At 38.4% G+C, this 27,463-nt stretch overlaps 1 protein-coding gene across 4 annotated transcripts in view; it reads right to left on the bottom strand.

Moving 5' to 3' along the window:
- FAM189A1 (family with sequence similarity 189 member A1) overlaps nt 1-27,463 on the bottom strand; it is an 88,554-nt gene that overhangs the window by 36,251 nt on the left and 24,840 nt on the right. For all 4 annotated transcript variants that reach the window (XM_030954912.1, XM_030954910.1, XM_030954911.1 and 1 more), the window contains exons 2-3: nt 16,519-16,575; nt 1,695-1,805 (exon numbers count right to left, since the gene is read on the bottom strand). In XM_030954912.1, coding sequence (XP_030810772.1) covers nt 1,695-1,805; nt 16,519-16,575 — 168 coding nt within the window. The remainder of the gene's footprint in view (nt 1-1,694; nt 1,806-16,518; nt 16,576-27,463) is intronic.

Genomic DNA, 27,463 nt, shown 5'->3' on the forward strand with positions numbered 1-27,463 from the left:
GCAAAGGCTGGATTTTGACTCCTAGAGCTGCATCCTCAGAGAGTACATTTGTATCCTAGGAGGCAAGTAAAGGATTTAGACTTGATAATGTACACCAGTCACATAGCGCAGGATTACACAGATCTACAGCACTAAAGAGAGCCATCTAAGGAATTAAAATTAAATATACACTTGGAACAAGCTGTTAAGAAACTGGGATTTTTCCTTTTTGAGTGAAAAATGGTAATAAAGTAATTAAATATGCTCAGCATAATACATCACCACCTTCTGAGTCAAATCCTGTGCTTAATCATAAAGAAGTGCTGTTCACTCCAGTGCATCCCTCCCAGAGGGTGGCCTATGAGAACAGAACTCTAGAACTCCATATATATGAGCCCTACAACATGGCAATGCAACATATTCATGTGTGAGTCCCCAGCCTGACTGAAATGGGATTTTGAGCAAGGAAAACCTAAAGAGCGAAGTCTGGGTAGAAGTAACTGTTGCCTTTTTTAAAAAATATTTTTTAAAACAGTTACAAAATGATAAACAGCCACAATTAAATTAACTTGCCCTTATAGAGTACAACATGCTGTGGCAAAGCTACTTAGCCTTTCATCATACTTTGAAAATCAAAACTACAGTTTGAACACTTATTACTTAAACTCAAACATTTCAGCCATGAGTTGACTTCTGCAGACATCTTCACAAGCTGAAGTCAGAAAATATGCTGGAATTCAATGAGTATATTGGTTTTTTTCCTGAGATAAAACCACAAATGCTTTAAGTAAATTGTACCTTATAATTTAGAGCATGCCACATCATGATAATTTGTATTGTTCTGTATTTTATTTAACACAAGTAACTTTCATTTACTTTGGAAATTAAAACACCTCAGGTTGGAAAACAAAATATTAGCATACACATACCAAAACATTCCTGTTGTGAAATCCACTGTCTGGACAAGTATTGGATGGAAGGAATCCTGATCCTGCTGACATCAAATGGTAACCACCACACTGCTCTGATGTGGCCTGAATTCCACCTACTCTGCTGGAGCATCACTTTTACCATGACAGTAAAAAGTCAATCCTTATGATATTAAAAGTTACTTTTTGAGGTAGCAAAACATTAAATCCATTAGCACTTAACTCAAACTTTTCCTAAAATGTTTTTTTAGGTTGTAACACATATAGATTGCTCTACTAAATACCTACAGTATTGGAAATTAAAGGAGTGTGCCATGGATATATTTTCTGAAAAATCCCTTAGCCAGGATTTTTCTCCTGAGAAGCTGAGAAACCTCAGAGGAAAAGAAAAACAATAATTATCTGCTGCTGTGGAATGCAACAGGTGCATCTTTGATTGGTCCATGTTGGTTGTTTCTAATTAATGGCCAATCACAGTCAGCTGGCTCGGACTCTCTGAGAATCACGAGCTTTTGTTATCATTCCATTCTTTTCTATTCCTTGCTAGCCTTCTGATTAAATCCTTTCTTCTATTATTTTAGTATCATTTAAATATATAATTTCCTTTTAATACAATATATATCATAAAATAATAAATCTAGCCTTCTGAAACACGGAGTCAAGATTCTCGTCTCTTCCCTCGCCCTGGGAGCCCTGCGAACGCCACCCCAGGAGTGTGTGTGAAACCCTAACAGATGAAGAACAGAATCCTTGCCCTTGGTAAGAAAGGTATTTTCCATCACTCACCAGCTGACATCCTTCCAGGGACTTCACCAGCTGAGCATTCTGACAGGAGAGAATGGACCCGGCCAGGTTCAGCATCACACACACTGCGGAGAGCAGCATGAAAAAGGTTATCTGGAAAAAACCCCAAGCACCCTATTATTACTCACTTCAAGAGGCAAACAAGGAAAAAATATAATTTAGATGTTCAAGAACTTCCAGCCTGTCACACAATTACATGGATGACAACATTTCATGTATTTTAAAGATAGTAGGGTACTTAATCTGACAGCATCCTTGGTCTTGCACTGTAAGTGAAAGCTAAATCAAAACTAGACATGGCTATTATGTGTTTTCCTCCAGCCATTTCAAAATAATCCATTTATCTCCCACTTCCATCACACACTCTGAAAATTTAATGGGTTTTATTACCAAGCATTACTAAAAAGTAAGATTTCAAAAATGTTTTATTATAAACAGATGTAGTCTTGAAACAATTTAAATCCTTCTGATGGGGATATGGGTATCTTAGACAGGAAAAATATTTGTGAATATCACCTCTCATGAACACCTACAAGTTGGGGAAAAAAGAGTGAATAAAATTCTGTATATATATAAATACTTGTTTTTTAAACAACAATTAAAATTTAAGCAGCATCCTCCATATCAGCTACTCATGATGTTAATTACTCCTTTTTTCTCATCTCAAAATATGTCAAAACAAGCATTAAACCGATTCCCATCAGTTTAATTATCATTTTATTGCTTTAAATGTACAAATGCGTGGTGCAGTCAGGGCAGAAAAATCTCAACATGTAGGGAACAGCACAAGCAGTAAGAGTAACAAATGTGTGCCTGATGTGTGGCCATCTTAAATATTCAGTGTTGACACTGCCATAACTCAACAGGAGCGTGAGTGTATTACATGAAATTAGTAAGAAATTCTGTAGCATCTCTTTTCCATAAGCATGCTCACAGTTTACAGCCCTTGACTGTTCTCACAAGATGTTATCTTTTGTCAGTGCATGTGCTAGGAATATTTTTGACAACCTTAAATCAAAAATGGCTGTGTATTTTTTTTCTAGTGCTTTTGGACAAAACCCCATAACCTCCACAGTATTAACTAAAGGACAGAAGCTGTGTTACAAACTTCAGTTGCCAGCTTCAGATTCTTCCAAGCATCACAGCTGACAACAAGGCTGTAACATACACCAGGTTTATCTATTTTTTGCAGTACTTCCTCCATATCAGCATTCATTAATGAAGAAACCTCTATTGGTGTTTCCAAGGTAACCTCTTCCTCTTGTCACTGGCAAAGACAAGAGGGACATGAAACAGGCTCTTAGAATTCCTGTTCATCTCTGTGGTCTGTGCCTCACATTCTGTTCAGGAGTTGCATTTCAAAGTGGCAGCCACCACATGATATCAAATACTGGGCTTCTCTGTCACAGTTGTCTTCCCAATTTTGCTATTTTATGCCTCACTTCTTAATACCCCTGGCAAGGAACTCCCTAATCTGGGCATGGAGTTAAAGGGGGAAATTCAAATCCTCTGCAAGTCTTTTGAAGCTACCTTGCCTCTTACAGAGCACAAAGATCCTAATAAAAGGAATAAAAGAATTTCCAATCTCTTTCCTTATGCTTCTCAGCTAAATACCAAAAAAAAGCCTTCTACTTATGGAGTGGGACACACCTGGTACTCTGTTATCACAACTTCAGAGGTAAACTTTACACCATGCTGGAACCCACAACAGAGAAAAGGAGGAACAAAAGTATCAATTACCATATTTACAGACATTTAAAAACATGTTCAATGTGCTTCATTTTTTTATCACCAATCAGTCTTTTCTAACACTGGCACAGGTGCAGCAGTAAAAACAAACACAAAAATAAACACCTTTGAAAGAATGGCTGTTGTGGATTTTGATGGAGACCCAACATTACACTATGAAACACTGTAGATGAAGTTAGATATACATTATTTATGAAGTCAAGTATGGCTAATTTCCACATTAAAATTTTCCTCAGAGAGCTACCAAACAATATATTTGCTCTGAGAGCTCAGTGTGACATACTGGAAGGACAGTATGAAACTGTAAGGAAAGAGTGTAAGACACAAACAACCCAATGATCAAGGGCAAAACTTACACTGAAGTAAATACGGAATGGTCAGATATTGAAGGGCTATGACATCTCAATGCTGATTTAAAACTACAACATTATGTTCTTCACCTTTCTAGTTACAACATATAAACAAGATAACATATTCCTAGAAATCGGCAAGGAGCATTAATGCCACAAATCTCCAAAAGTCACCAAGAACTAATACAAGAACAAAAAGCAAAGCCCATGGATTTATTATGACTTGGTGGAAGCAGAACTAATTGGAGAAGTCAAAGCTTATATTCTATACAAAGGACTCTGTGGAAGGTAATACAGTTAATAGGACTTCCTATGTAAATGTTACCACAGTCCTAAACAAATTCTACAAAACTAAACAGTTTGGATGCAATGACTTAAAATTATATAACAACTCACAATGTGAGATGCCATCTTGCACATGGACCCACATAAGATTCCCCTTTTGACTCCATTTCTGGGAACAACTTTAAGAATAAATATGCAGAGCATATCAAGAGTGATGTGCACATCACCACACACATCTGCACAGAATGAAAATATCAGCACCCTCCATGCCTTCCAAGAGAGAGTCCAGAAAAAGTGCCCTTCCACACTGAAAGAAAAACCAAAAAAACCCAAAAAAACTTAAGCACCAACAGATTATATTATCTTTCCACTATAAAGGAAGTTGTTTGTAGTTCTCTCTTGAGTATAATTTGAGCTTTTAGAAAATCATTAGTATTCTCAGATTACTTGTGAACATTTTTCCTTTATGTTTCTTAAATGTAGATACAACCATACACCTGCCTTCAGAATGTCCCAAAGTAAATCATCTTAATTTTATGGATACCACCAAAAAAATCAAAGGGATTTACAGAAGCTGATCTGTTCTCTGCCCTCTGTTCTTTTTCATCACTTTCAGTTTTGCTTCTTAATATTTCTCTTTTCTTCACAACTAGCCTCAAGTAATTTATTCCCTTTTGTTTTTACCATAAGCTTTAGACTTCCTTTCATCTTCTTTCCCAAAGGCACTGTTAAAACTGTATTACCTGAAAACCCCAAAACTTTAATCCTTGAGATAGCTGGCTCAAAGCACCTTCTTGCCCTTACTGTGTCTTTCACAATTTGTTCTTGAATTGATAGGAGGTAAAAAGGGGAAAAACAAATGAACCAACTTTAGCACACCCTGCAGTTCATGACCTGCAACATAAGACATTAACAATTTAGATTTTCTGTCCATATACAGCTTTCTACCAAAAAATGCAGTGAGAGCAGCTCTGAGGAGGAGGACTTGGGGGTGTTGGTGGATGAGAAGCATAGCATGACTGACAATGTGAGTCTGCAGCCCAGAAAGCCAACCCTGTCCTGGGCTGCATCTGAGCAGCGCAGCCAGGAGGCTGAGGGAGGATCCCCCATCCCTGGCAGTGCTCAAGGCCAGGCTGGATGGATCTCTGTGCAATCTGGTCTAGGGGAAAAACCCCTGTGGCAGGGGCTGGAACAAGGTGACCTCTCCCCGAACACAACCCAACCCATTCTATGACTCTATTACATTCACAAATTTATATTAAACCCTGTTTTGCCAATACTTTTGATGGGGATTCTTTAAGTGACCCAAATCACCCACTCACTGCTGCATATATACACAGCAAGAGCACAGTAAAAAGGAGTAGCACATATTGCATTTTGAAGAAATACTTTCCACTACAAGCAGGAAGAAGTTTCTACATGCCAAATAATTAAAGTCCTCCAAAAGAGATGTAAATATTGTATCACATGAAACCTTATTTCTAAAAGCAACATTTTATTTCATTCCTCACACTTTCATTTTGGAGATAGATATGAAACAGGATTGCTTCTTCATTGCTGGCATTTCAATCACTGCTTCCCCTGGTGGTTTGCAGGTTTGATAGTCAAGACATGAACACTGAGACAGAACATTACCCTCTGTGCTGATGAAGCATATTACTCAACTCTCCTGTGCAGGGTACTTTGACTAAAACCAGGCATTGCAATGATAGGCTGCCTTCTGCAAATCTCCCAATCCTCTGCACTTGTACTACTGTGTCTGCATCTATTTCCTGTTAATTCCTGTCCTGCAGCTCTTGAAAGGTCAGAAAATCTCCTTGGATGAACTTTGGTTTACACTGAAATCACTTGCAGAACGCAATTCTTTTTGAGACGCAGTAGTTTGATATGAGGTACTACAGGTTTCTTTCCAATGACATTAAATACGTGTGGATATATTCAATGAGATTTAAAATACCTTCCTTTTAACACACACTTCTTATCTGTGAAACAGCAAGAATAGCCAGAGGTAAATGTGCTTGTCTCTATAAACCACTGTATAAGTAGATTAAAAACTTGCCCCAAGGTATTTCGCTCACAGAACTTTGTCTTACATGAACTGCAGGCAGTAACATTTATTGATATTTGTGCTACAGAATTTATAGTTTCCCTGACAGAGGTGCAGAAGGTTAAACACCAGAAGCAAACCTGAAAATTTATCACCACCAAGAGCTATGAAGCAGTGAGATCAGCAACTGTGCCAGGACTAAGTTAATGCAAGATTATCTGGGGTACAGCCAGAAGTTACCTGTTGGATCAGCCAGATGCTGAATGCTTATTATATACTATAGGTTTAAATAGATAAAACATATAATTTTTAAATGAGCCCACTTTAAATCCTTACTAAACAGAAATGGCACTCAAACCAACACTCTTGACTCATGGTTTGCAAGTGTACAAGAAACAACAAAATTTATCTTGCCATTATTTGCTTCATAATAGATTTCTTTTTCATGATTTCTCAATGCTTGCCAAGAAGAGACAGGATGAAAAGTGTTGGCATTTCAGATCTATTTAATTCAGTATTCCCTGTTTTTTGCCTAAATTAAAATAAAGCTTCGAACAAAGATATTTTCTCTAAGTCTAAAGCAATGTTTTATATTAAATAGGCAGAAATATTCTCTGTAGTGCGGATCAGGCTAAAGATTTTAATGTTTTTATGTTGGGAACCATAAATTATATCCTGTTTCATTCTAAATTCTATTAGCCTTTTCAATTCCTGTCATTATTCAATTAAATTACATATTCTCCACATTCAATTCCTTTTGACTCCAGTGAGGCTATTTAAGTTTGTAAAGGAAAGCTGAAATATCAGTATAAATATTAAAATCCATGCAACTATTTCTAATTTCAAAGCTAAATAGTTCAGATGAAAACTTCTGAACTTGAACTTGGTGTATGGGATTTTACTGACCCTCTTATGGCCCTATTAACTTGCTTCCATTCAGCTAGATCTTGGAATTTAATTAATTTATTATTTGCTGCTTGGTTGTATCTTCATTTCTATATTTTTATTAAAATATCCTGTGGAAAATTCTAACTTCGAAAATGATTTTATTTAAGATTATAAACAATGCTACTGGTTTTGATTTACAAGAAAAAATGATGCCTCCCTGTGACTGTGTTTTGTTTACTGCCAGAGCAGCAATCAGCTTCCAGCAAGAGTCAGCACGCTGTACCTTTGGAGAATTATGAGAATTTTGGTAACAGCCCCGTGGGCAACAGAAAGGGGCACGGGGTGTTTGCAGCAGAATTTGCATCACACAAAATAACAGCTATTTAAAGACCAGAAGGAGTAGTTTGGTTTCCTCCTGTTTCACTGTGCAGCAAACAACAACATCATCAATAAAGTGACGGGTTTGGTAGCTGTTGCCAAGGCTTTGCAAGAACCCTGGAATCCAAAATGCAACCTTGGCTCTGTGTGCAAGAGCAGAGTGACAGACAAATGCAAAGATGCATTTCTATAAAAACAAGTCTCTTAATATCTCATAAAAACAGATATTCAATACCTCCAAGAAATTCCCTGTCAGTAGAAGCAATGGGCATAGAGATAATTTCCTCAGGTGGGATCAGATTAAAAGAATAAGACCACAATAAGTGCAGCACTGTCACATTGTACACACAGCAATAGGTGTTTGCTGTTTCTGTAATGCTCTGTTACAGCTCCAGCAATTACACTATTTATTTTAAGTTTTTTAGGAAACTCTAAGAGGGGGCCTGATTTAGTAATAAAGACCTTGTGCTCTCAGTTCAGGAACATTAACCAGAAATTTGTCAAAAGTAGATATTTCAGCATCTACTAATTTTCTGCTCTTTCTTTTCCAATTGTTCTTTTAGCATCTACACCTTTCTGAATCACAGAACATTCTGAGCTGGAAGGGACCCAAAAGGACCATCAAGTGGCCTGCAGACTACTGCCATATAAAAGAGAAACAAGAGGAGCTATACCCTTTTCTTTTCTTTTTCAGATAAAATTCAAGCTATCTCTTGAAGTATTCAAATAAAGTGACACACTTCTAATTGTAACAAAAATAGTTTGCAGGTAATTAGTTTCATAGCAGAGAAAAAGTTTAGGTTTTGTCTAATAATCTGTTAGAAGGACAATGGGGAGTTGCCAGCTAATATGCTAAAGAGGCTAATTTGAAGTTTGCTACATGAAAATAAGCAATCAAAGGAATCCTTCAATGATCTGTAGCTATACTGCAACAACGCAACCTTGTCATAATAATTTATTATTATAAATTATATCATATAATCATATAATTTTTACTGTATGTGCAGTCAAAATAAGTCGTTTGGACAATTTTTTTTATAGTAGTTGTATTGTCTAATTTTTATCACTGACATTTACATTTATGCACCACTGCTCCCCTAAATAAAAAATCCATGCACACGAAATTTAACTTAAAATGTTATTTTGAAGGAGAAAGAAATCAAACAGCACTAACCTATTTTAATGCTACTCAAAATGTTGTCAATTTGAAATGCTTCAAAAACAACTGCTTCAGCTGTACAGTCAGGTGGAAAAAGGGGAGTTGATAAACAGTGTGATAATAGGAACTTCAAATATAATGCTTTCTGAATAGAATTTTGACCACATAAGCCAGATCTAAAATTTGCAACTAGCCATATTAGCTTAATTTTCCTTCCAAAAGACTCTCAAAGTAAAAACTGGAAGTTCTTAACAATTAATAAATAAGACACTGTGTCTCAAAAATGTTCCACAGCAACAGCAGAACAGGAAAAGAAAGCTGAGGTTTAGGGTCTATAGACATTTAGGATGCTAGGAATTAATTAGCTAAATTAGTTTTGTATGCAACAATCTATATTTAAACAAAACAGATAAATGAGTAAATGAAAATGAATACATTTTCTTCAACAATGTGAGTAGAATAATAACTTTTGAGAAAATCTACATAAGACTGAATTTATACTTCCATAGCAGCTGCCTAATGGTTTCATCCACCTAAACAATACATTACTTTTTGCAAGTGTCACATTGCAGGAAGGATTTCACCTCCATGCACGTGTCAGTGAAATGCTACTCCAAATAAATTAACCTTCCCCAACATCTGTAGCAGGATTCCCTGAGGAAATAAAGGCTCGTGTTGTCCTGCTGACAAGGACAGGCATCAAAAGCTCTGTGAGCAGCCCTTCCTGGCAGAAGAGTAATGAGACAGAAGCAGGATGTAAAGGTCACACACACAGATATTTTGCATCTGTCTTTCCCAACATATTAATAGCAATTAACTACTCACTTGCAATTATTCTCATTAATTAACAACTGCATGGTCTCTCTGAGCCCTCGCACACCAGAGCTCTGACTTTCATCCCTGAGGAGGAAAATTCTGCCAGGTGAGCAGGGTCAGGAGCCACAAGTGCTGATCTTCATCAAGGGCACAGGGGCATTTTCAGTATCAAGTTTCTGAGGCAAGGCTTCAACGTGGGCAGCAGCTCTTTCCAATGCAATTGTAATGTAAACTCACTATAGTTCTGGCCATTTCAAGAAAAATTGCCCACACGTCTCCAAAGAAGACTCACATTAATAATTTGATGGAGATCCAGCAGTAAGTGAACTTTAGGATTTCAGACACCTTTCCTCATGTATCTGAAGTAGAATTTAACCCATAATGCTGTTGCAGGTTTTATGGTACTTGTAATAAGGAAATCCAAACGCTCAATCACACACATGTCTAGCTCAGGATCTAAACTGTGATTTACCTGGCAAGCAAATCCTCCCAAAATCAAAGTATTTTTCCTCAACAAGCACAGGATAATTAGATTCTCTTTGGGTAACAGTGTGTTTCCTTCCATCTGTCACACAAATAAAACTAAAATCACTGAAGTTTTGATTGAGCACAAAGAGTGAAATATCCATCCCCAGCTACCTCACACCTCAAAATACTTTATATTAGCTCATACAAATATTTATTCTACTTTTAAAAACATTTCAAATGCAGCTCAGCTTGTCTCAAATAAATTTTTGAAGCTAGTGTTTCCTCACCATTTGAAAACAAAACACCAAGTTTCACAAATAGCTCCCATGTTGCCCAACTGGAGCCAGCCCCAGAGATTCATGACACGAGATTCATTTACCAAGGAGGAAGAAGAAATGCTGAAGCAAACCAGACTCTCACCAAGAAAGGGTTGAAGAAATTAGACTGCGCAAAGGCTGCCAAGAACTCCAGGAGCAGATGGGATGCAGCCTGCATTTCTAAAAGAAGGAGCAGATGAGATGAAAGAACCATCAGCAGATATATTTAGAAAGCATGTGAGAACAAGGGAATTACTGATGGGCTGAGGAGAGGTGAATGCAGCACCCAGAGCACACTCTCCACTGCAGGCAGCAGCACTGGGATGGAGCTGGGACAGTTTCCCAGGGCAGGAATGTGCCAGCAGGAGCTGCTGCCATGGCAACACCATGGATGGCAGCAGATGGGGAGGAGCAGGGGCTGGTTTGGAGTCATTAAGAAATGCTTCTTTAGGAAGGGACAAGAGTTATGCCCAGCAGGGTTTGCCTGCTCTTCAGGAAAAGCTGCTTGTGGGCTTTTTAAACTCTGCCACTGGGGATAACTAACTAGTACGTGGATGCTCAGCAGAGGAGTCTGGATTCTCGCATGAGTGGCAGCTGGGCCCAGGAACAGCCAGCCTAGGCCAAAAGGGTGTCAGAGAGATGCAGACAGAGACCTAGGCAAGAGAAAGCTTTAAGGAGTGTTGAGATGTAAAAGTGGATGTAGCATATTCATTCTAAAGAGATGCTTCACCCTGTGGCATCTTTTCTCTACCACTGCAAAGATTTCCCTGATTCACTTCTTCTGTTTCCATCTCGAGTGTGGTTTCTTACTCACCTTGTTCACAACTTTACTGGGCCATTCTTCCTTTTTTCCCCTCTTCTCCATCTTTTCCTCCCATCCTCTTCTGTCTATTCTAATGAAAGGGTACTGGGGCTAGGTTTTTCTGGCAGTTGTTTCGCGATATTAAAGAAGACAGAAGGGAACCACCAGTCTAAGTTTTAAAAAAATCAATAGGCAGAGCACATTTAAAAAAAGCTAAAAGGGTATATTAACTTTGGAACATGAATGTAATCAGAGTTTACACAAATTCAAACTGCAAATTTTGAAGACCACACTTTTCAGACCCCCTACTCAATCCAACAAGAGACATTATTTCATGGCCTAAACCAACAGTTTGTACATTGGGAAAAGACCTCCCAGGGCATCACCTTCAAACAACTATAAAAGAGAAGCAGCTTCAATGAAATATATTTTAAATCTACTTTCAAACTGATGTAACCTGGAATGCAGTTATCACCAAATACACTAACCTCACTTCTAGATCCTGTCTCAGATTTTTAGCAGAACCCCAGCCATGCTGTAGCTGTGTGCAGAGACAGATGGTGCAGTTTGGTGACCAGAGCAGCACAGCCACGTAACTGTAACAGCAGTACACCCTTCCCTAAGCGTCAGGGAAGGGAGAACAGGAAGGCAAGAGGCAAAGAAAACTTAAACTTTGTCCCAAGTATAGGAAAATACTATTCACAGCCTACACTTTCTTCACTGAAATCACTGAGAACTAAGATACAAATCTATTGCAATTCGGTAATTTATGGTGCTTGTGGCACTGAATCTTTGAAACATCAGAGATCCTATTGTATGATTTCTTACTGACATGGTTTTGGTCCACTTCTGTCTGGCCATCTAGGTCCTATTCTTCTCAAATCTTTTGATGTCTATCTTCCTCATGTTGCCAGACTCACATTTCAATTTCTCCTTCCTGTCCCAGTCCTCCACAATTCTCTTCCCCCTGATTTGCTATTCAGCTCCTCTGGATTTGGGTTGGTTTCCTTCCATGCTCCCAGAAAAGAGGTCAAAGAAAAACACTCTGCTCTCAATGCCAAAGCCTGGGTTCACATCAGTTCTCACCAAAATTTACAGCTTTACATCTGAAGAGCTACTTTTTTACAGCACCTTACATCTGAAGAGCAAAGCCAGCACCAGATTTGCTTTCCAAACAGAAGTTATTTCAGCCTCCCAAGTTTCTTTTTGAAAGCAGCAATACCCAGCATTCAGCCCCTGCCCAGCTCATCAGAAACTGAAAAACACAGGTATGTAAGATGCTCTTGTTCTCACCCAGTGTTTTGTTCACCTTTAAACTAATGCTTCAGCCTCAAAGAGAAGTGTTTGTCTAATAGCAGGGTTCCTAATGAACATTTTGATCAAGGAACTCAAAGAACACTCGTGCTGAAATGACACTGCAGAGTGATCAAGGGTTCTGTTGAGGCACAGGGATGTTCTGCAGCTCTCAACATGACCCAGGTATCAAAGTCAGCAGTGACACACGAGGGGATGGCTGCCTCACACTCTGCTCCTCTCCCACACTGAGCACTCCTGCACTTGCTCTTCTCTGCAGCCCTGGCTGTTTATGCTGACATTGCCTCTCCACTACACAGATCATCTTTTTATTCCAGGAACCAAACACCAAATCTCTGCTTGAGGTTGAGTATTGGAGGGAGGACAACCACTTTTTCTGTTTTAAAACTCAAATATTTCTCTTAGATTTCATCTGAAAGGAAGCTGTAAATTCCCTTACAAGAGTTTGAAAAGACTTGCCTCACCCCTTAAGATACTCTAGGAGCTCAGGTTAAGCAGCATGGCCAGGAACATGTCAACACTCCACCCCACCCAGCAGAATATAGGAAACTTACTACTATATAATACACTATATATGTAATACTAATACACTATTTCTATACATTTAAGTTTCATCTGTTTCCTGAAGTTTAGTTATTCCTGCTGTAGTCTGCAATGAAATTTAGTGAGAGGAGATAATCAACGAGGAAAAACATTTGGACCAGTTTTACATATTCATGCATCTTATGGAGCAAGAGTATTTGGAATGTATTGATTTAAAATTATTAGTAATTTCCCTTTTCAATGTAGATATTTTTCTAATGATTTTTACAGAAAAAAAGAAAAATATTCAAGTCTGAATTTCAACTAATTCAAGTTTTTCACTGGAATTCTAGAAAGAAAAATCTCTCACTTTGCACCAACTACCAAGCTGACCCAAGATGAATATTTTCTTTAAAAGTCAATTTTTGTATTTGACTGAGTCTTACTATGGGCGCAGTCTGAGACTTTACACAGCAGTTCATCCTTTTGCCTGATATGCAGATTGAACTGCAGCTATTTAGGACAGCTTCTTTTATTTCTCTAAAATGAAGAAAATCCTATGTGCTTATCAAACACAAAAAAAAGGCTTGAAATAATGGTTCATTTGGAGGGACAACACACTGAGTTATACATGCACTGATTTGCACGTTCACTGGTGCACAGAAGTGGATCTGGAATGCACATTTCATACTAAATGCTTTTAAATAGCTATTCTGAGTAATCAAGATCATTTATTAATAAGTAGTATTACCTTGTGCTCACTGACATTCACAGACTTTAAGAAACTCCACATTTCTGTTCATTGAAAAAAAATTACATCTATCAGTTTATTATAAAAACTTTGTTAGAAATGTAAAAATATTTTTCTGGGGTCACTCAAATGCCAGATGGCAGCAGGGAAGCTTTCAACTCAATTCAGAGGCTGAATTAATCTCCTTGGCACAAATAGATTTGCAATTACCATAGATTAGATTGTAACAGAAAAATAATCTGACTGCACAATTTAAAGTTTTCACAAGGCAATTCAGCCTCAGGTGCTCCACAAGCTCTCTCCCAATTTTCAGACACTTCCATAAACCACAAGGAAACAAATTCCTACTTTAACACTGCATTTTAACACTAAGCAGTGGTAGTGACACAGCCAACACTTGGTTTCCAAAAAAGGGACCCTTGAGAGATTTTCTGAAAGCACTACCAATACCCTGACATTTCAAAGTGAAAATAGAGAAAGCTTAATGAGGAAACATCTGAAATATGTGGAAAATATTGTTCAAAATCAATGTGTGAGCAATTTAAATACCTTTCCCTGAGTGTTTCCTCTGGTAAATGTAAATACAGGTTTGGTAACACACACTGACTCCTTGCATGTATAAAGTATTTTGGCAACATCAGCAACTGATGGCTAGGAGGTAACCAAGAAAATTCAGATAAACTAACAAAAAATCTGGTGAATTTTCCAGGTGATTAAGATTTGCAAAGACACTTTAGCAGGAGAACTTCTAAATTTCTGCACATTAATATTGCAGTAAAATGTCCTTAGAACATACACATTTGTAAATCTTTGACTGAATGCAGAATACAAAACAGCATTCATACTAATAGCTTATAAATACTCAACTACTCTCAGTTTTGACTTTGGTTCCAAAGTGTTAAACTATGCAACAACACGCTCATTTCTACACCAACACTGCATAACACACTTCTAGTATGATACAGCCAGAAATTAATGGCTGATGAACAATCTCTGTTTAATGCTTCTTCAGCTTCCTCTTTTTGCCTGCAGAAAATAATACATTTGCAAAGAAAAGACCCAGCATCTGTGGGAAAACCCTGTATGATTACAGTGCTGGGCAAGGCACATCCAGCAGTGTGGGGGGCTGACCCTGGCCAGCAGGAAAGCACCACACAGCCACCCTCTCACTGCCCCCTGCAGCAGGACTGGAAGGGAATTAGAAAAGCCCAAGTGAAAAAAAAAAAAAACCACACTTCTGGATGGAGATAAAGATAGTTTAATAAGCAAAGGAAATAGGAAGGAAAAAGCCAAAGCAAGCGATGGTGTGTGGGAAAACCAGAAAGCTTTGTTACTGCACAAGTGCTGCTCAGCAATAGTCAAAACACTTGTTATTATAAACCAGCTTTAGTCACAAATCCAAGATATGCAGAAAACTGGCACCTAAAAATATTATCACAGTTTCACTAGTTTTCAGGACACCACAGATGTTGCATGGTTTAATTTTATATAACTTTATTCATAGCTTCAAATGATAAAGATATTTATCCATCTTTCTGCTATCACTCTCAGCAATGCCAGATTTTGTAACACACTGCAACAAAAGAGACATTGTAATATATTGCAATTGATTGTCTAGTTGCTCATAGTACTATAAAATAGGTTAAAAGGTAATCATTGACCATATGTATTTGGCATATGTGTTGAATAAACAGATCAGGAGAAACATGGCTCATTAGCATGTTGGTGATACTTTGTGCTGTGAGCTTGTAAAGTTGCACATTATTGACTGCTAATCAGAACAGTCTCCCTGCACACGTGGGGTCCAACTGCTCAGAGGTATTTACAACTCAGCAAGGAAAACAGGACAGTTGTAGCCACTGTAAAACCACTGCATAGCTTAGTCACACACAGAAGTGAAAAACACCATCCCTGTGCCCATTCCTCAGCTGATTATTGTGTCACCACCAAGGGCCAAGGCAGGAGATCAGGATCTAAATCAAGAGCATTAAGCTTACTCTTTGAAATAAACAATTTCCTAGAGCAGATTTTAGGAAGATGAGCTGTTCTGCAAACATCACTGTTACCATTACTGTTTCCTCCCTTTTATCTCCATTTCCTTGAATTACACTGACCATGAGTGCCTATTTACATTTCACTGAACGAGTCGATATTAGAAAGCCCAGCTGAATTTACAACATGCAAGTGAGTGTTCAGGAATCAGAGAAGACAGGTCTCAACAGGCCTGGATAACATTTCTGATGTGTGATTATGATTTATTGCAAGGATGTGAGCTCTGCCCACTGTCTGAGTTCATAACACTAAAAGATATACCCGCAGTTTTAATCAAATATATTAGTATGAGACTCTGCATTTCATACTGTCCATTATGCTTTTTATTCCAGGACTATCTTTAGTACTGTTACAAATGTTTTGTGTTACTGTCACACATGGACACTGTTTCAAAGGCAATGTTTACCTTCTAACACATCCTTATTGACACAGTCAGCTCGTGGTTTTAATAAGCTTGATTTCCATCTAATACTGCTTTACATTAATGGACTAACTGAAACTCTATTAGCATGCACACACAAAGAATGGATCACTGTTCATTATAGAGTAACTACATGAATCTCACAACAGAAATAATAAAATGTAGCTGAAAATCTTTCTGCAGAAGAAGACAAACAACTACTAATCTGGAATGGGCTTTTTTCCATTCAGATATCTGCTAAAAAGATTGCTCTGCAGTGCATTTTAAAGCAAATTAAGTTAAATGCAAAGGTACAAGCAGACCAATAGTCTGTGAGCCAGCAGAAAATGACTATTTTCACCCAGGTGGTTTATACATCACAACTTCAAAGGCTTCAAGCTTTTTGTACTAAGTGTTTATAAATATCAGGATACACAACAGCACTGCAAATCATCCCCACAGACCATCAGGCTTCTCTATAAAGACAAAAGCACTGGGAATTGCTCACCACAAGGGACAGGGGCCTCTTCCATGAAACAACACCAATCAGTCCTGACAACAGCACCTGGAACAGAGAGCAGAGTTACTAAAGAGGCACGAGGGTTATACCAGTGTCATGAAAAACACAGCAGGTAATGAGAGCAAGTTAATACACAGCCATGATATGTATTTCCAGAATGCTGGAAACCAAATACTAAAAATAAAATGCTTTCCTTTTATTCTCAATAAAAAATAAACAGAACTAGCACTAAGCTGTTTTTAAACAAATTTCAATCCAGCTGCCAGATTCACTCAGTTGTGATCAGATCACAAGAAGTTCATTAAAACATTTCCTCTCCCCCAGTCCCAAATGGTATCAACACTAAATATTTAGGGGAAATTTTCTTGTGATCTCTTACCACAACTGGAAATTAGCTAAAAAAAGGGGAGTAATGACAGAACAATCACAAAATCATCCAGGTATCCAAATAAATTAGCAGAAGGGTTTTTTGTTCTGTTTCACCCACCCAAACAACCTCCCCACTTGATCTTATGTTTGAGAGAGGATCTATACATTCATTAAAACTTGGATTTAGCACACAGATTAGCATACACATTACTCCCTATACTACAAACCAAAAGCAAGCAGGATTTAGAACTTTATACATCTAAGCTAATCTTAGGTATTTTAAAATAACATGCAAATTACAGTTGAGATGCCATATGTTTATATATAGTTAAAAATGGAGAAAGAAACAAGAAATGGGGTGAGGGATATTGACCCTGGTGCAGGAGAAAAAAAAAGTGGAGAAGAGTCTTTTCATTAGAACACTGAATTACAAAAATAGCAAAGTAGAACCTAAATAAAAGAATGGGAGAAAATAATGCACTATATATTTATTTCAAGAGTCCACAGTGTCATTTTTTCACCTCAGCTTGTGCAAAGAGTCTGTGTAACAATAACTTCTATATTTAGCTAGTCACCTTTCCCACTCCATCCTGCTTCCCCTAACAATCTTTTGGGTGTAAAAATAGCAGAGCATAATAAACAAAAATGCATCTATATCTGGCCACTGCATAAGTGATGTACACTGTACTGGGAACCAGGTTGGAAACAATCCAGTCTAGTGATGCTTGGTGGGAATGTGGAGAAGGAGCTCTTGGTTTTCTGGAGCAGCTGCACTGGGGAGTGCTCAGTTTAAGCTTTCACAAAGTCTGGTCTGTGGACACTCTTACTGTGAGCATGTTTCAAGCATATTTCACAATATGACAACACCCACAGCTGCAGCAGCTGTTGAAAACACTATTCAGAAAGACAACATGGAAAATGTGCCTTTTGGTCTTTTCTTTAGTAGCTATGACATTTAAAAAAGACCCCTCAAATTAGGGTTTTTTTGTGAAACCTCAGTGTTAGCTTCTAAATGAAGTACAAATGCAACAGCTGGGAGATAAATGCACAGTAAAAATGAACCAAGACCAGAATATGGATATCAAAGACTGTCCAGATAAAGCCTACATGCAAATGTGCATAGTTTGTATTCCACAGCATTTCCTACAGCAGAGGAGTCACACACTTCTGGATGTTGGCCAAGTGAAGGAAAATTCGAGAATTCCATCTTTGCCATTAATTAAATGTGCTCACACAGCTATGTTAGCTTATTATTACTGTATGATAAGTTGGCTCTGGGCTGATAATCCTGTAATGTGGAACTGCACTCAGAAGGTAAAATGACAAGGTTAGCTAGTTTATCTGCTGGCTAGACAGCACATGCTCTCAATTAAATAAATGGACTGGCTGAAATTGTGAGGTTATTAAAGAAAACCCATTAGGAAAAGAAAGAAATTGCATTCCAAACCAGAGCATGTATTGATACATAAAATATTTGTAGGTAAATCAGTATTCACCAAGTCACATGTTCAGAGCCAAGATACTGTAATGCACTACCTAAGAGTAGCAAATCTTTACTTTCATTTACTGTGACCTCCCTTCCATGAATTAAACCTCTACTCCTCTTGTCTTATTTGTGGCATTGCACGAGGTGCAAGAAGGGAGCTGATCCCTTTTGTTCAGCTGAACTACAGCTGCGTCTGACCTTTAGAGAGGCCTTGTTAGATGAAAGAGGTACACGTGTTTTGGTTTGGAAAGGGAGAGCCTGAGCTTCGTGGCACTCACTGTACTGGCTCTCCATGCAAAAGGTCAAGCACAGCCAGGTCACTTGATAAATTTACATTAATTAAAGACACAAGAACTCAGTGTCCCACCTGTTTAATATTGGCATTATAGAGGTCACCTCAACAATGCTGCCATGTAATTTACCAACCCACATTAGTCCCTTGTGTTACACAAAAAACTTATTTTGCTTTGAGGTGCAGCTACTTCCACTGCCAAGCACCTCACATTAACCTACAATGGGCACAGCTACAAAGGAAAAAATCACACAGAGGATATCACATGGACATTTAGTTAGAATACACCAAATTACTATCAAAATAGAAATCTACAGATTTCTCTTGATATTGAGGATGACCAGGAATTTAAGAACCAAACCAAACCAACAAACCCAAACAAACAAACAAGTAAAAAGCCCTAACCCCCAACCAATCCTTAGGTTTTGTTTCTCTTCAGCTTAAACTTCTTATAAATACAATGCTAACATTAAATACAGTGAGTAGAAAACCCACTTTATTTCTATACAAAAGTAGCAATTATTTGAAAAGTAGTATGTAATTTACAGGCCCAAAATATCTTACAATAATCACTCAGAGTATTCAATAGCTCAGCATTGCAATCCATAGGGCTTCTTCTGCTTTTCAAAAATCCCTATGTCACAGGTATTCTGTGCACAGGTTTTTTCTTTCTTAAATAAAAATAAATTAGAGTTTGAGGATTTTAACAATCCCTTAACATTGGCACTGTGTTTGGATTTCAGAACCTGCAGAGTACATTTATCTACTACCTTGGACCCAACTTCCATCTGCTGAATTATAGCGAACCTCCCCATCACATAATAATTGAAATAAATGACAGCTACTAAAATCATTCAAAAAATAGCTTTGCTAGATTCCTTAAGGAGAATTCCCACAGATATATGTAGATATATGTATCTGCTGATTAGCACAATGCTGATGCACAGAGAAAAAAACAGAGTACATCAGTGCTGACTTCTGCAGCATTAGAAATGCAGAAACTCAACATGCATATGAAAACTCCATTATCATCAGTGCAAGTGGTGCCCATGCATGACAAAGATGCACTTAACAGGCACATACTGAGGCAGGACAAAACCAGAAGGCAAAATTACTTTCCAGTACAGGAACTGCAAACAAAGTCTTAGCACTTGATGGGTCTTTTCCAGCATTTTGCCTCCACAGTCTGGTGAATCCCTAGAAATATAGAAGGCTCTGACTTTGGATATGGGACAGATCAGATGATGCAGTCTCTCAATGTACCTTACATCATCTGCTTTCCAACTCTCCACCTCCAAAATGGCTCTTGTATGTAATACATTCTCTAGTGTGGTTCCTTTAAACTTCTTTTCTGAACTACACAAACCCTGTATTTCTATAAATATTAATTAAAGCCACGCTAGGTATAGTGAAACACTATCAAGATACAAAAAAACAATAGAAACTTAAAATTACTGATGTCTATGTATTAATTTGCTCGACAAAATGAATTTTTTTTCCTTTAGTTCAACTTGGGATCTAAAAATGGTTTTGTAGTCTAATATAGAGGATATCAGAGCATGAGTTATAGAACTAATGTCCTGTTTTTATTTATATTTTTCCAAGTTTTATTCTCTATTCTTATTCCTGCTCTCTTGCTCAGCCTGGTACAACATAGATCAAGTAATTTGATCTGTGGTTGGTTATTTTCTGGTTATTTTCTACCAGTTTAAGGGCTAGCAATGTTTTCAGCTTGTAAATACAGGACCAATTATCCAAGCAATGGCTTCAGTCACATGAAAATAAGCATACAAGTTCTTCACAGTAATTGCAGAAATTCCTTCTCAGGCCTCTTCTAAGAACTAAATTCATGTGTTTACAGAAATCTGTGTATGTGTTTCCAAAAAGGTGTGTTGTGAAGGCAGGTAGATAACCCAGACACCAGAGGGTTTGTGACAACACACCAGACAAACACCACCAGGGTGGGCCAGGCAGAACAGCACAGCACAAACAGGCAGCGGAGTGGAGATAGCAGGGCAGGAGCCGGGCTGCCAAAGGGAAACCCCAGCACCACCAGTGCTTTCTGCCAAAGCACAACAGCAGCTGTGCTCCTGCACAAGGGCCTGAAGCCACTGACACTTCCCAAGGCTCCCCTCTCGGGGCTACAGGAGCACTCAGTACTGCAAAGATTAATTGTGTCAACTCAAATGTGCCTGCAAGGGTGGAGTTCAATTGTACCTTAACAAATAACATCCCCAAGGGCCTTTAGGTGTAAAATAAATAATATTCACACATCAGAAATGTTATCCAGAGAGTCTAAAACAGTGGCCAGGATGATGTTTCTGTGAAATCTACCACAGCCTATGTAAAAAGTAGACAATTATTAAACAAAATACAAGCATTAAATTCTGTGTGAGTAATGTCACAACTATCATATACTCAGAGACTATAAAAGCATGACACATTACTACCAGAGCATGAAATCTTCTTATAATAACACTCTCTGCAGCATCTGCAATCCATTAGTGCAAAATGCTGGTAAAGTTAAATACACACTACAGGAAAAAGAACTGTGCTGCATGGGAATTAGCTGAAAAGTAACTGGAATAGCCCACCAGTAATATTACTCTCCATTCCAATTCCTAGAAAAACAGGAAGGATGAAAATCTCTTGGGGTGAGGGTGGCATGAATGCATTAACAAGTACCAGAAGAAGAAAAATGCATACACACACAGACCCATGAAAACTGTATGGACAAACAGAACAGTGGCTTAGGTTTTGGAATGGTCTTCCAGGAAAGTCATCCTAAAGAGTGGGTGCTAATAAAAATCATACACCATATTCAAAACACTGCAAAAATCTGTCATGGGCTAAAGAGTTTTTTAAATAGTTAACATAAATATTTATTAGCAAATATGCAAACTGACTGTTCAACATGCAGCTATCACTAGAATCCAGGCACTGCTCTCTCATTTAAAGGCTCCATCCCTATAAACACAAAAAGCACAAGTGCCACCAGACTCCAACCACCAGCAAAAGATCTGGACACTGAAGGATAAATTGAAGCAAGTCAGCAGCAACCAGAAAGCCACAATGATTTAAGCACAGTTTTGTGCTACTTTTTATAAAGTCTCAGTGTGTTCCTGACTCACAAACACCACATCATAGCTGAGTCGCTCTCATTTATCCACTGTGATCCTAAAACTAATCTAATTCTAATTGCCATGGAAACAGGAGCAGAGAAACAAAATCCCCTGGTGCCCCACAAGAACAGGACAGTAAAATTACCTATACATTGACACAGCTACCAGACTGTATTAAGAGCACACAGTTCTGATCTCATTTTAAGCTCTGGGATGAGGGGTTTTTTTGGTCTTGTCTTTGTATTCCTATCAAATATTCTCCCTACCCATCAGGAATCTGCTTGTTACACAGCTGCAATTTTTTTCTAAAAGGAAACAATTTAACATACAGAGAAAAACAAGCACTGATGGAGCACATATCCACCAGAATAATATATTTTTCAATTACAAAAAACTTCATATGTTCTGTATTTGTTACCCTTCTGAGTGGTTCAGAACTGTTATGCTCAACTTCACTAAAATATGCAAACTGCATTAAAAGCTATGGACAGGGATTTAGATAAGATATTAAGCACAGAGCTGATATGTCAGGGACTCACAATACAGTCTTAATTCTAATCTGGTTTTTATTAAACATCCTCACAGAACACACCATTACATTATCTTCTATGCCCCATAATGTAATCCATGAGCATTAATAAGGCACACAGCCATTAGCATAAGAGTATTTAAACAGAAAGGTAACTAAGCAGTGTGGAACCAATTCTCCAAGCTTTCAAATGTATTAGATTATTTATGAACAAACCTGAAATAAACAGATGACTAAAGAGCAAGCTCAATATGTGCTGTTTCATAGAGGAAGAGTTCGAAGAGAATAAAGTCTATTGAGACACTGCAAGGGATAACATAAGAATATTTTGTGGCTCTTGGACAATTCTCTCAATCGAAAATAAAGTTCCCTCACAACCCAAGCAACTTCCCTTCTCCAGAATGACCCATGGATGAAACAAAGGAACACAAAGTGTGAGTAGCACCAGGGGCAACAGTGCTGCAGAAGCAGCTGCTGTGCTCCACAACGTTCAAAAGGAAAGCCAGACCAAGCAATTATTTCACAAATAATTGACTGAAGAAATGTGCTGCCCATACATGATATTCAGCATCTCTACAGCAGCTCAGATCAAGTGTGGATAGCTTATCGATTCCTTGAAGCAGGAAGGGTTTACTGAGGCAGCAGTCAAAACTTAATTAAAATGCACTGAACCAAAGAAATCAGTGAAATTAGAAGCAGTTTGTCCAATATGATAGATCTGTATGCAGGTGTTGTAAACTCAAGCGTCAATTCTTTCCTCATCTGAATATTTATTTTCTTGGGCTTTATGCGCATTCCATGCAATAGATTTACAAAGATGATTTCTAACGGGGGCAAAACCTCCCCACCTACAAGTATATTGAATTTCCTTTCCAAAACTACTGATACATTTTTAATTGTTTGTAAGGAAAGAAATAATGCACTTGAAATCATTGGAAAGCTATTATGAGTCTATAAAATGAATCATGCTTTATTTCTTTCGTGATAGTTACATTCTTTCAAGGGCGGAAAGTGTGAAAACTTCAATTTATCTTAATTCCAGTAATGAAGGATTCCATATTTTTTTATTACTAAGGCAAAGGTATCACCCAAATGGTATCAGATCTTCACTTCCAGAATTTTCATTTTATGTTCCATTGTATTTTTTTAAAAAATTTATACCCATAATGTTATTGTGACAAAAAGAAAAAAAGGAGATAAATTTCTTTAGGCATTCCCTAATCGGTTTTCACACCAATCTTGACTTGTATCATTGACTCAGTACAGAAAATTATTCTAGAAATATTGTTTCCCAGTAGCATTAGGAAATTACTAATAAGATTTTTGCTGCTGGGCTCTTCCAATAATTATAAGGATGAAGACTGAGATTGTTTAGATAACTGAAATGAGACAATGGCTCTTTCAATTACTGACACAATTTCTCAGGGGATGAAAGCTGAGGTGTATTATAAAGCAATCCAAGTATTGATAACAAGAGCATTTTCTTTGCCTCAGAAGGGTTTCCAAATGCACACAAATGCCATGCCTCTGCACATCTCTAGTACAGAGAAAGGTCCACTTCACCAATTCCATAGATCTTTTGGAGCTACATTTCCAACTGCAGTGCCACAGGGCACACGGAGGGAGATTAATCAAAAAGCAATAGAGCTCATACTCTAACGAGCATGATCAGCGCTTGGCCTCCAGGCCGTGCCACCAGATAAAGGAAAAGGTTAAAGATGCACAGGCAGCAATGAGAGAGATAAAGGAACAGAATAAATATTAAATGGTCAGATCAGATAAACACTGTCCTCAGCCTACTGACTTCTGTCACCATGCTCCTGGTGAAAGCCACCTACACTGCTGCTTTCACCCTCTTTCCTGAGACAGCCCTTCCCAGGCAGCTACAACCGCTCCAGACTGCTGGTCACCACATCCAGAACAGGACTTCAGAGGGAAAGGACAAATGGATTTGGATAAACACAGGTTTAACTAAGGATGAATAGATGCCTTCCAAACATGCCAACAAACCAGGGGTTGTGAAGATCAATGTCATGGCAAGCTGAGCATGAGCCAGCAGTGCCCTGGCAGCCAGGAGGGCCAAGGAGTCCTGGGGGGCATCAGGCACAGCATGGCCAGGCAAGGGAGGGGATTGTCCTGCTCTGCTCTGGGCTGGGGCAGCCTCACCTCAATGCTGGGGCACTTCTGGGCACCACAATATAAAATGCATTAAGCTGTTAGAGAGGGTCCAAAAAAGGGCCCTCAAAGGTCCAACAAAGATGGTGAAAGGTCTGGAGGGGAAGCCACACCAGGAATGGCTGAAATCACTTGGTCTGCTCAGCTGGGAGAAAAAGAGACCAAGGGGAGGCCTCGTTGCAGGAGAGGAAGAGGAGAGGCAGGCACTGATCTCTTCATCACAGACAGGACTTGAGGAAGGCAGATGAGGCTGAGTCAGGGGAGGTTTAGGTCAGAGATTAGAAAGTTTTTCCCCTGAGGATGGCTGGGCACTGGCACAGGCTCCCCAGGGCAGTGCTCTCAGCACCAGCCCGACAGAGCTCCAGAAGCATTTGGACAATGCTCTCAGGCACAGGGTGTGATCTTAGCAGTGTCCTGCACAGGGCCAGGAGTTGGACTTGATGATCCTGATGGTCCCTTCTCAACACCTGTCCCCCAGTTCCAAATCTATCTGAACCAGTTTTCTGCTGAGACAAGATCAGGGAAAATACCTGCAGCACCTGGTCCCCTTCAGCCTCAATGGCACAGGATGGAAGCCCAGCCTGGAGCCACTGTAGCACATTCCTGCCTTGTCCCTGCTCAGCATGCTCACAGGCCTGAACTCCAGCCACTTATACCTGCCAGCAGCAAAATGAAAAAATGATATCATGCTGATACAGAGTCAAAATAGACTGAACAAATAATGTAATGTGTTTACAATAATTTAGGACATTGCCTCTATTCTTAATTATAACAATCTATTAGTTACTATTAAAGACTTAAAATACATTCTTAGACATGCTGCATACAAGTTGTAAGATATCTGGTTTTGACAACCCTTGGGAATAACTTACAAACATCTCTAATTGGTTTGGAAAGAAAGACAAAAGGACTGGGGCAAGTAGAAAAGAGTGTATCACTCCAGCACCACAAACCAACCATGAAGTTCTACCATGCACCCACAAGAAAATGAGCTTTCAATGCCACTCCAGGAGCAATGAAAGCCATCAAGCTTTACAGAAGAGAAGGCACATATTAGACTGACCTAGGGAACAGGCAGGAGCTTTTCTCTCACCAAGCTCTCGGGCAGCACAGTGACACAGACTTCCAGCTTAAGACTGCAGAACTACTTGGCAAAGCATCAGTGTTTTCTAGTGAAATCTGACACGTGACTTACCCCCAAAATTCACGGCAAACACTGGCAAGAAGTAAAAGCACCAAAATCTCTGTAAGTCTAATTCTACTGTAGAGGCTTCTTAACCTGTCAGCAGGCAATAGGCTGGGGAGCACATGAGTTGCTCTTCCAGGAATTTTAATACAATTGATTATTTGGGCAATAATTGTCCAAATGCAGAATGAATAAAAGCATAACCTTAGTTCCAAAATCAAAGCCCAGAGATATTTTAAGTGCAAGGAGAATGCAAAAGAGGAAATCCTATAACCACTACAGATCAACTAAAATGATACCTGTTTTATCTTCATAAGAGATTCAAAGAGATTACTGATGTATAACACTAAACTCATTTGCACAGCAAGTTGTAATTTATAATAAACATGGTTAAAATATATGAACTCTTAAACACTGCTGACAGAAAAACATCCTTTATAATACTGGTTACAAAACCAAGCTGGATCATCAAATTGAAATATTTCCCATATTGATTTGGAAATAAAGTGAGAATAAAACACCAATCTTCATATGAGACCTCATCTAACACCAGACCCATTTGCCAGATCCTGATGGTCTGCTTTCTAGAATTATTTAATGGCCATTCAACCACAAGCCACACTCACTCTACAGAAACCCTTTTCCCACAGAAAAGTTAAGCTCAAGGAGTCCAAAGGTTTATTCCACCTGACTCTAAGGTCAGGACTTCTGGTAAATATAATGGGAACTGTGTGTCAAGATTAAGAGGAAAAACATCTTAGAGTCTTAAAAGAGCAGTTTTGCATTTTTACATTACTGCTAGATTGAAACATTTTACTCTAAAAATTTGTTCCTGGTGTTTTGCAGAATCATTCATCATCAGAACTCAGACCTGCAGAAACTGGTTCCTTACTGCATCAAATAAAACCTGCATTGTACAAGATCCATCTGTATTGTCCCCTGTGGAGGAAGTAAAAACCCAGAAAAAGTGATTCCCACTGCCATGTGAAGCATGCTTGTTTAACAAGGATTACAGATTAACCAACATTATCCACCACCATGTCCAAAAATTAATTAAATGTTAATTTCATATGGTACAGCCATTCACATACAGGCATTAGACTGAGCAGTATTTTGCTCTCTTTAAAACACCTTCTTAAATGCCTCCTAAGAAATAATATAACTTTATCTAATATTAAATGGCCAAGCTCAAATATGACCATTTTCCCACTTCAGCGCACAGTCAGATGTCTTCATTTTAAAAAATTCCGCAGAGTCAAAGGCAAAGCAAACTGAGTAAGCAGTACATCAAACTCAATTATATTTCAAAGACAGGGCCTCTTTGGTTTGTTCTACTTGTCTCTGATTGCCTGCAAAAAGCTCACAAAGAAGCTTTGAAATTACCATCCCAGTAAGATTCCCACACTCTCGATGTTTGTGTTACTGCAGCCTGGCTGACCACAGACTCAACAAAAGCCCAACATATTGACTTTCATAAAAGCAGCTATATCCCCACTTCAGCTGGAGATACTTTATTCATTAAGACAGGATAAACTAAAAACAAGACAGAGATTAATACTTACTTCCAAATTATTTAAGGCTATTACATTTTATGCACACTAACACAGTCTAAAAAGTTTTGACTTGTAACTTTGGCATTTAGATTCCATCTTAGTTAAATAATTTTGAAAATTAGCTCTCAAAACCCAAGACAGTGGGATGATATTCCAGAACATGAGGTGTCACTTGTCTTTTCAAAAAACATGCTTGACTTTACCAAACTTAGGCATGTAAT

Source organism: Camarhynchus parvulus, chromosome 10 (genome assembly GCF_901933205.1).
Source record: "Camarhynchus parvulus chromosome 10, STF_HiC, whole genome shotgun sequence".
Taxonomy (NCBI): domain Eukaryota; kingdom Metazoa; phylum Chordata; class Aves; order Passeriformes; family Thraupidae; genus Camarhynchus; species Camarhynchus parvulus.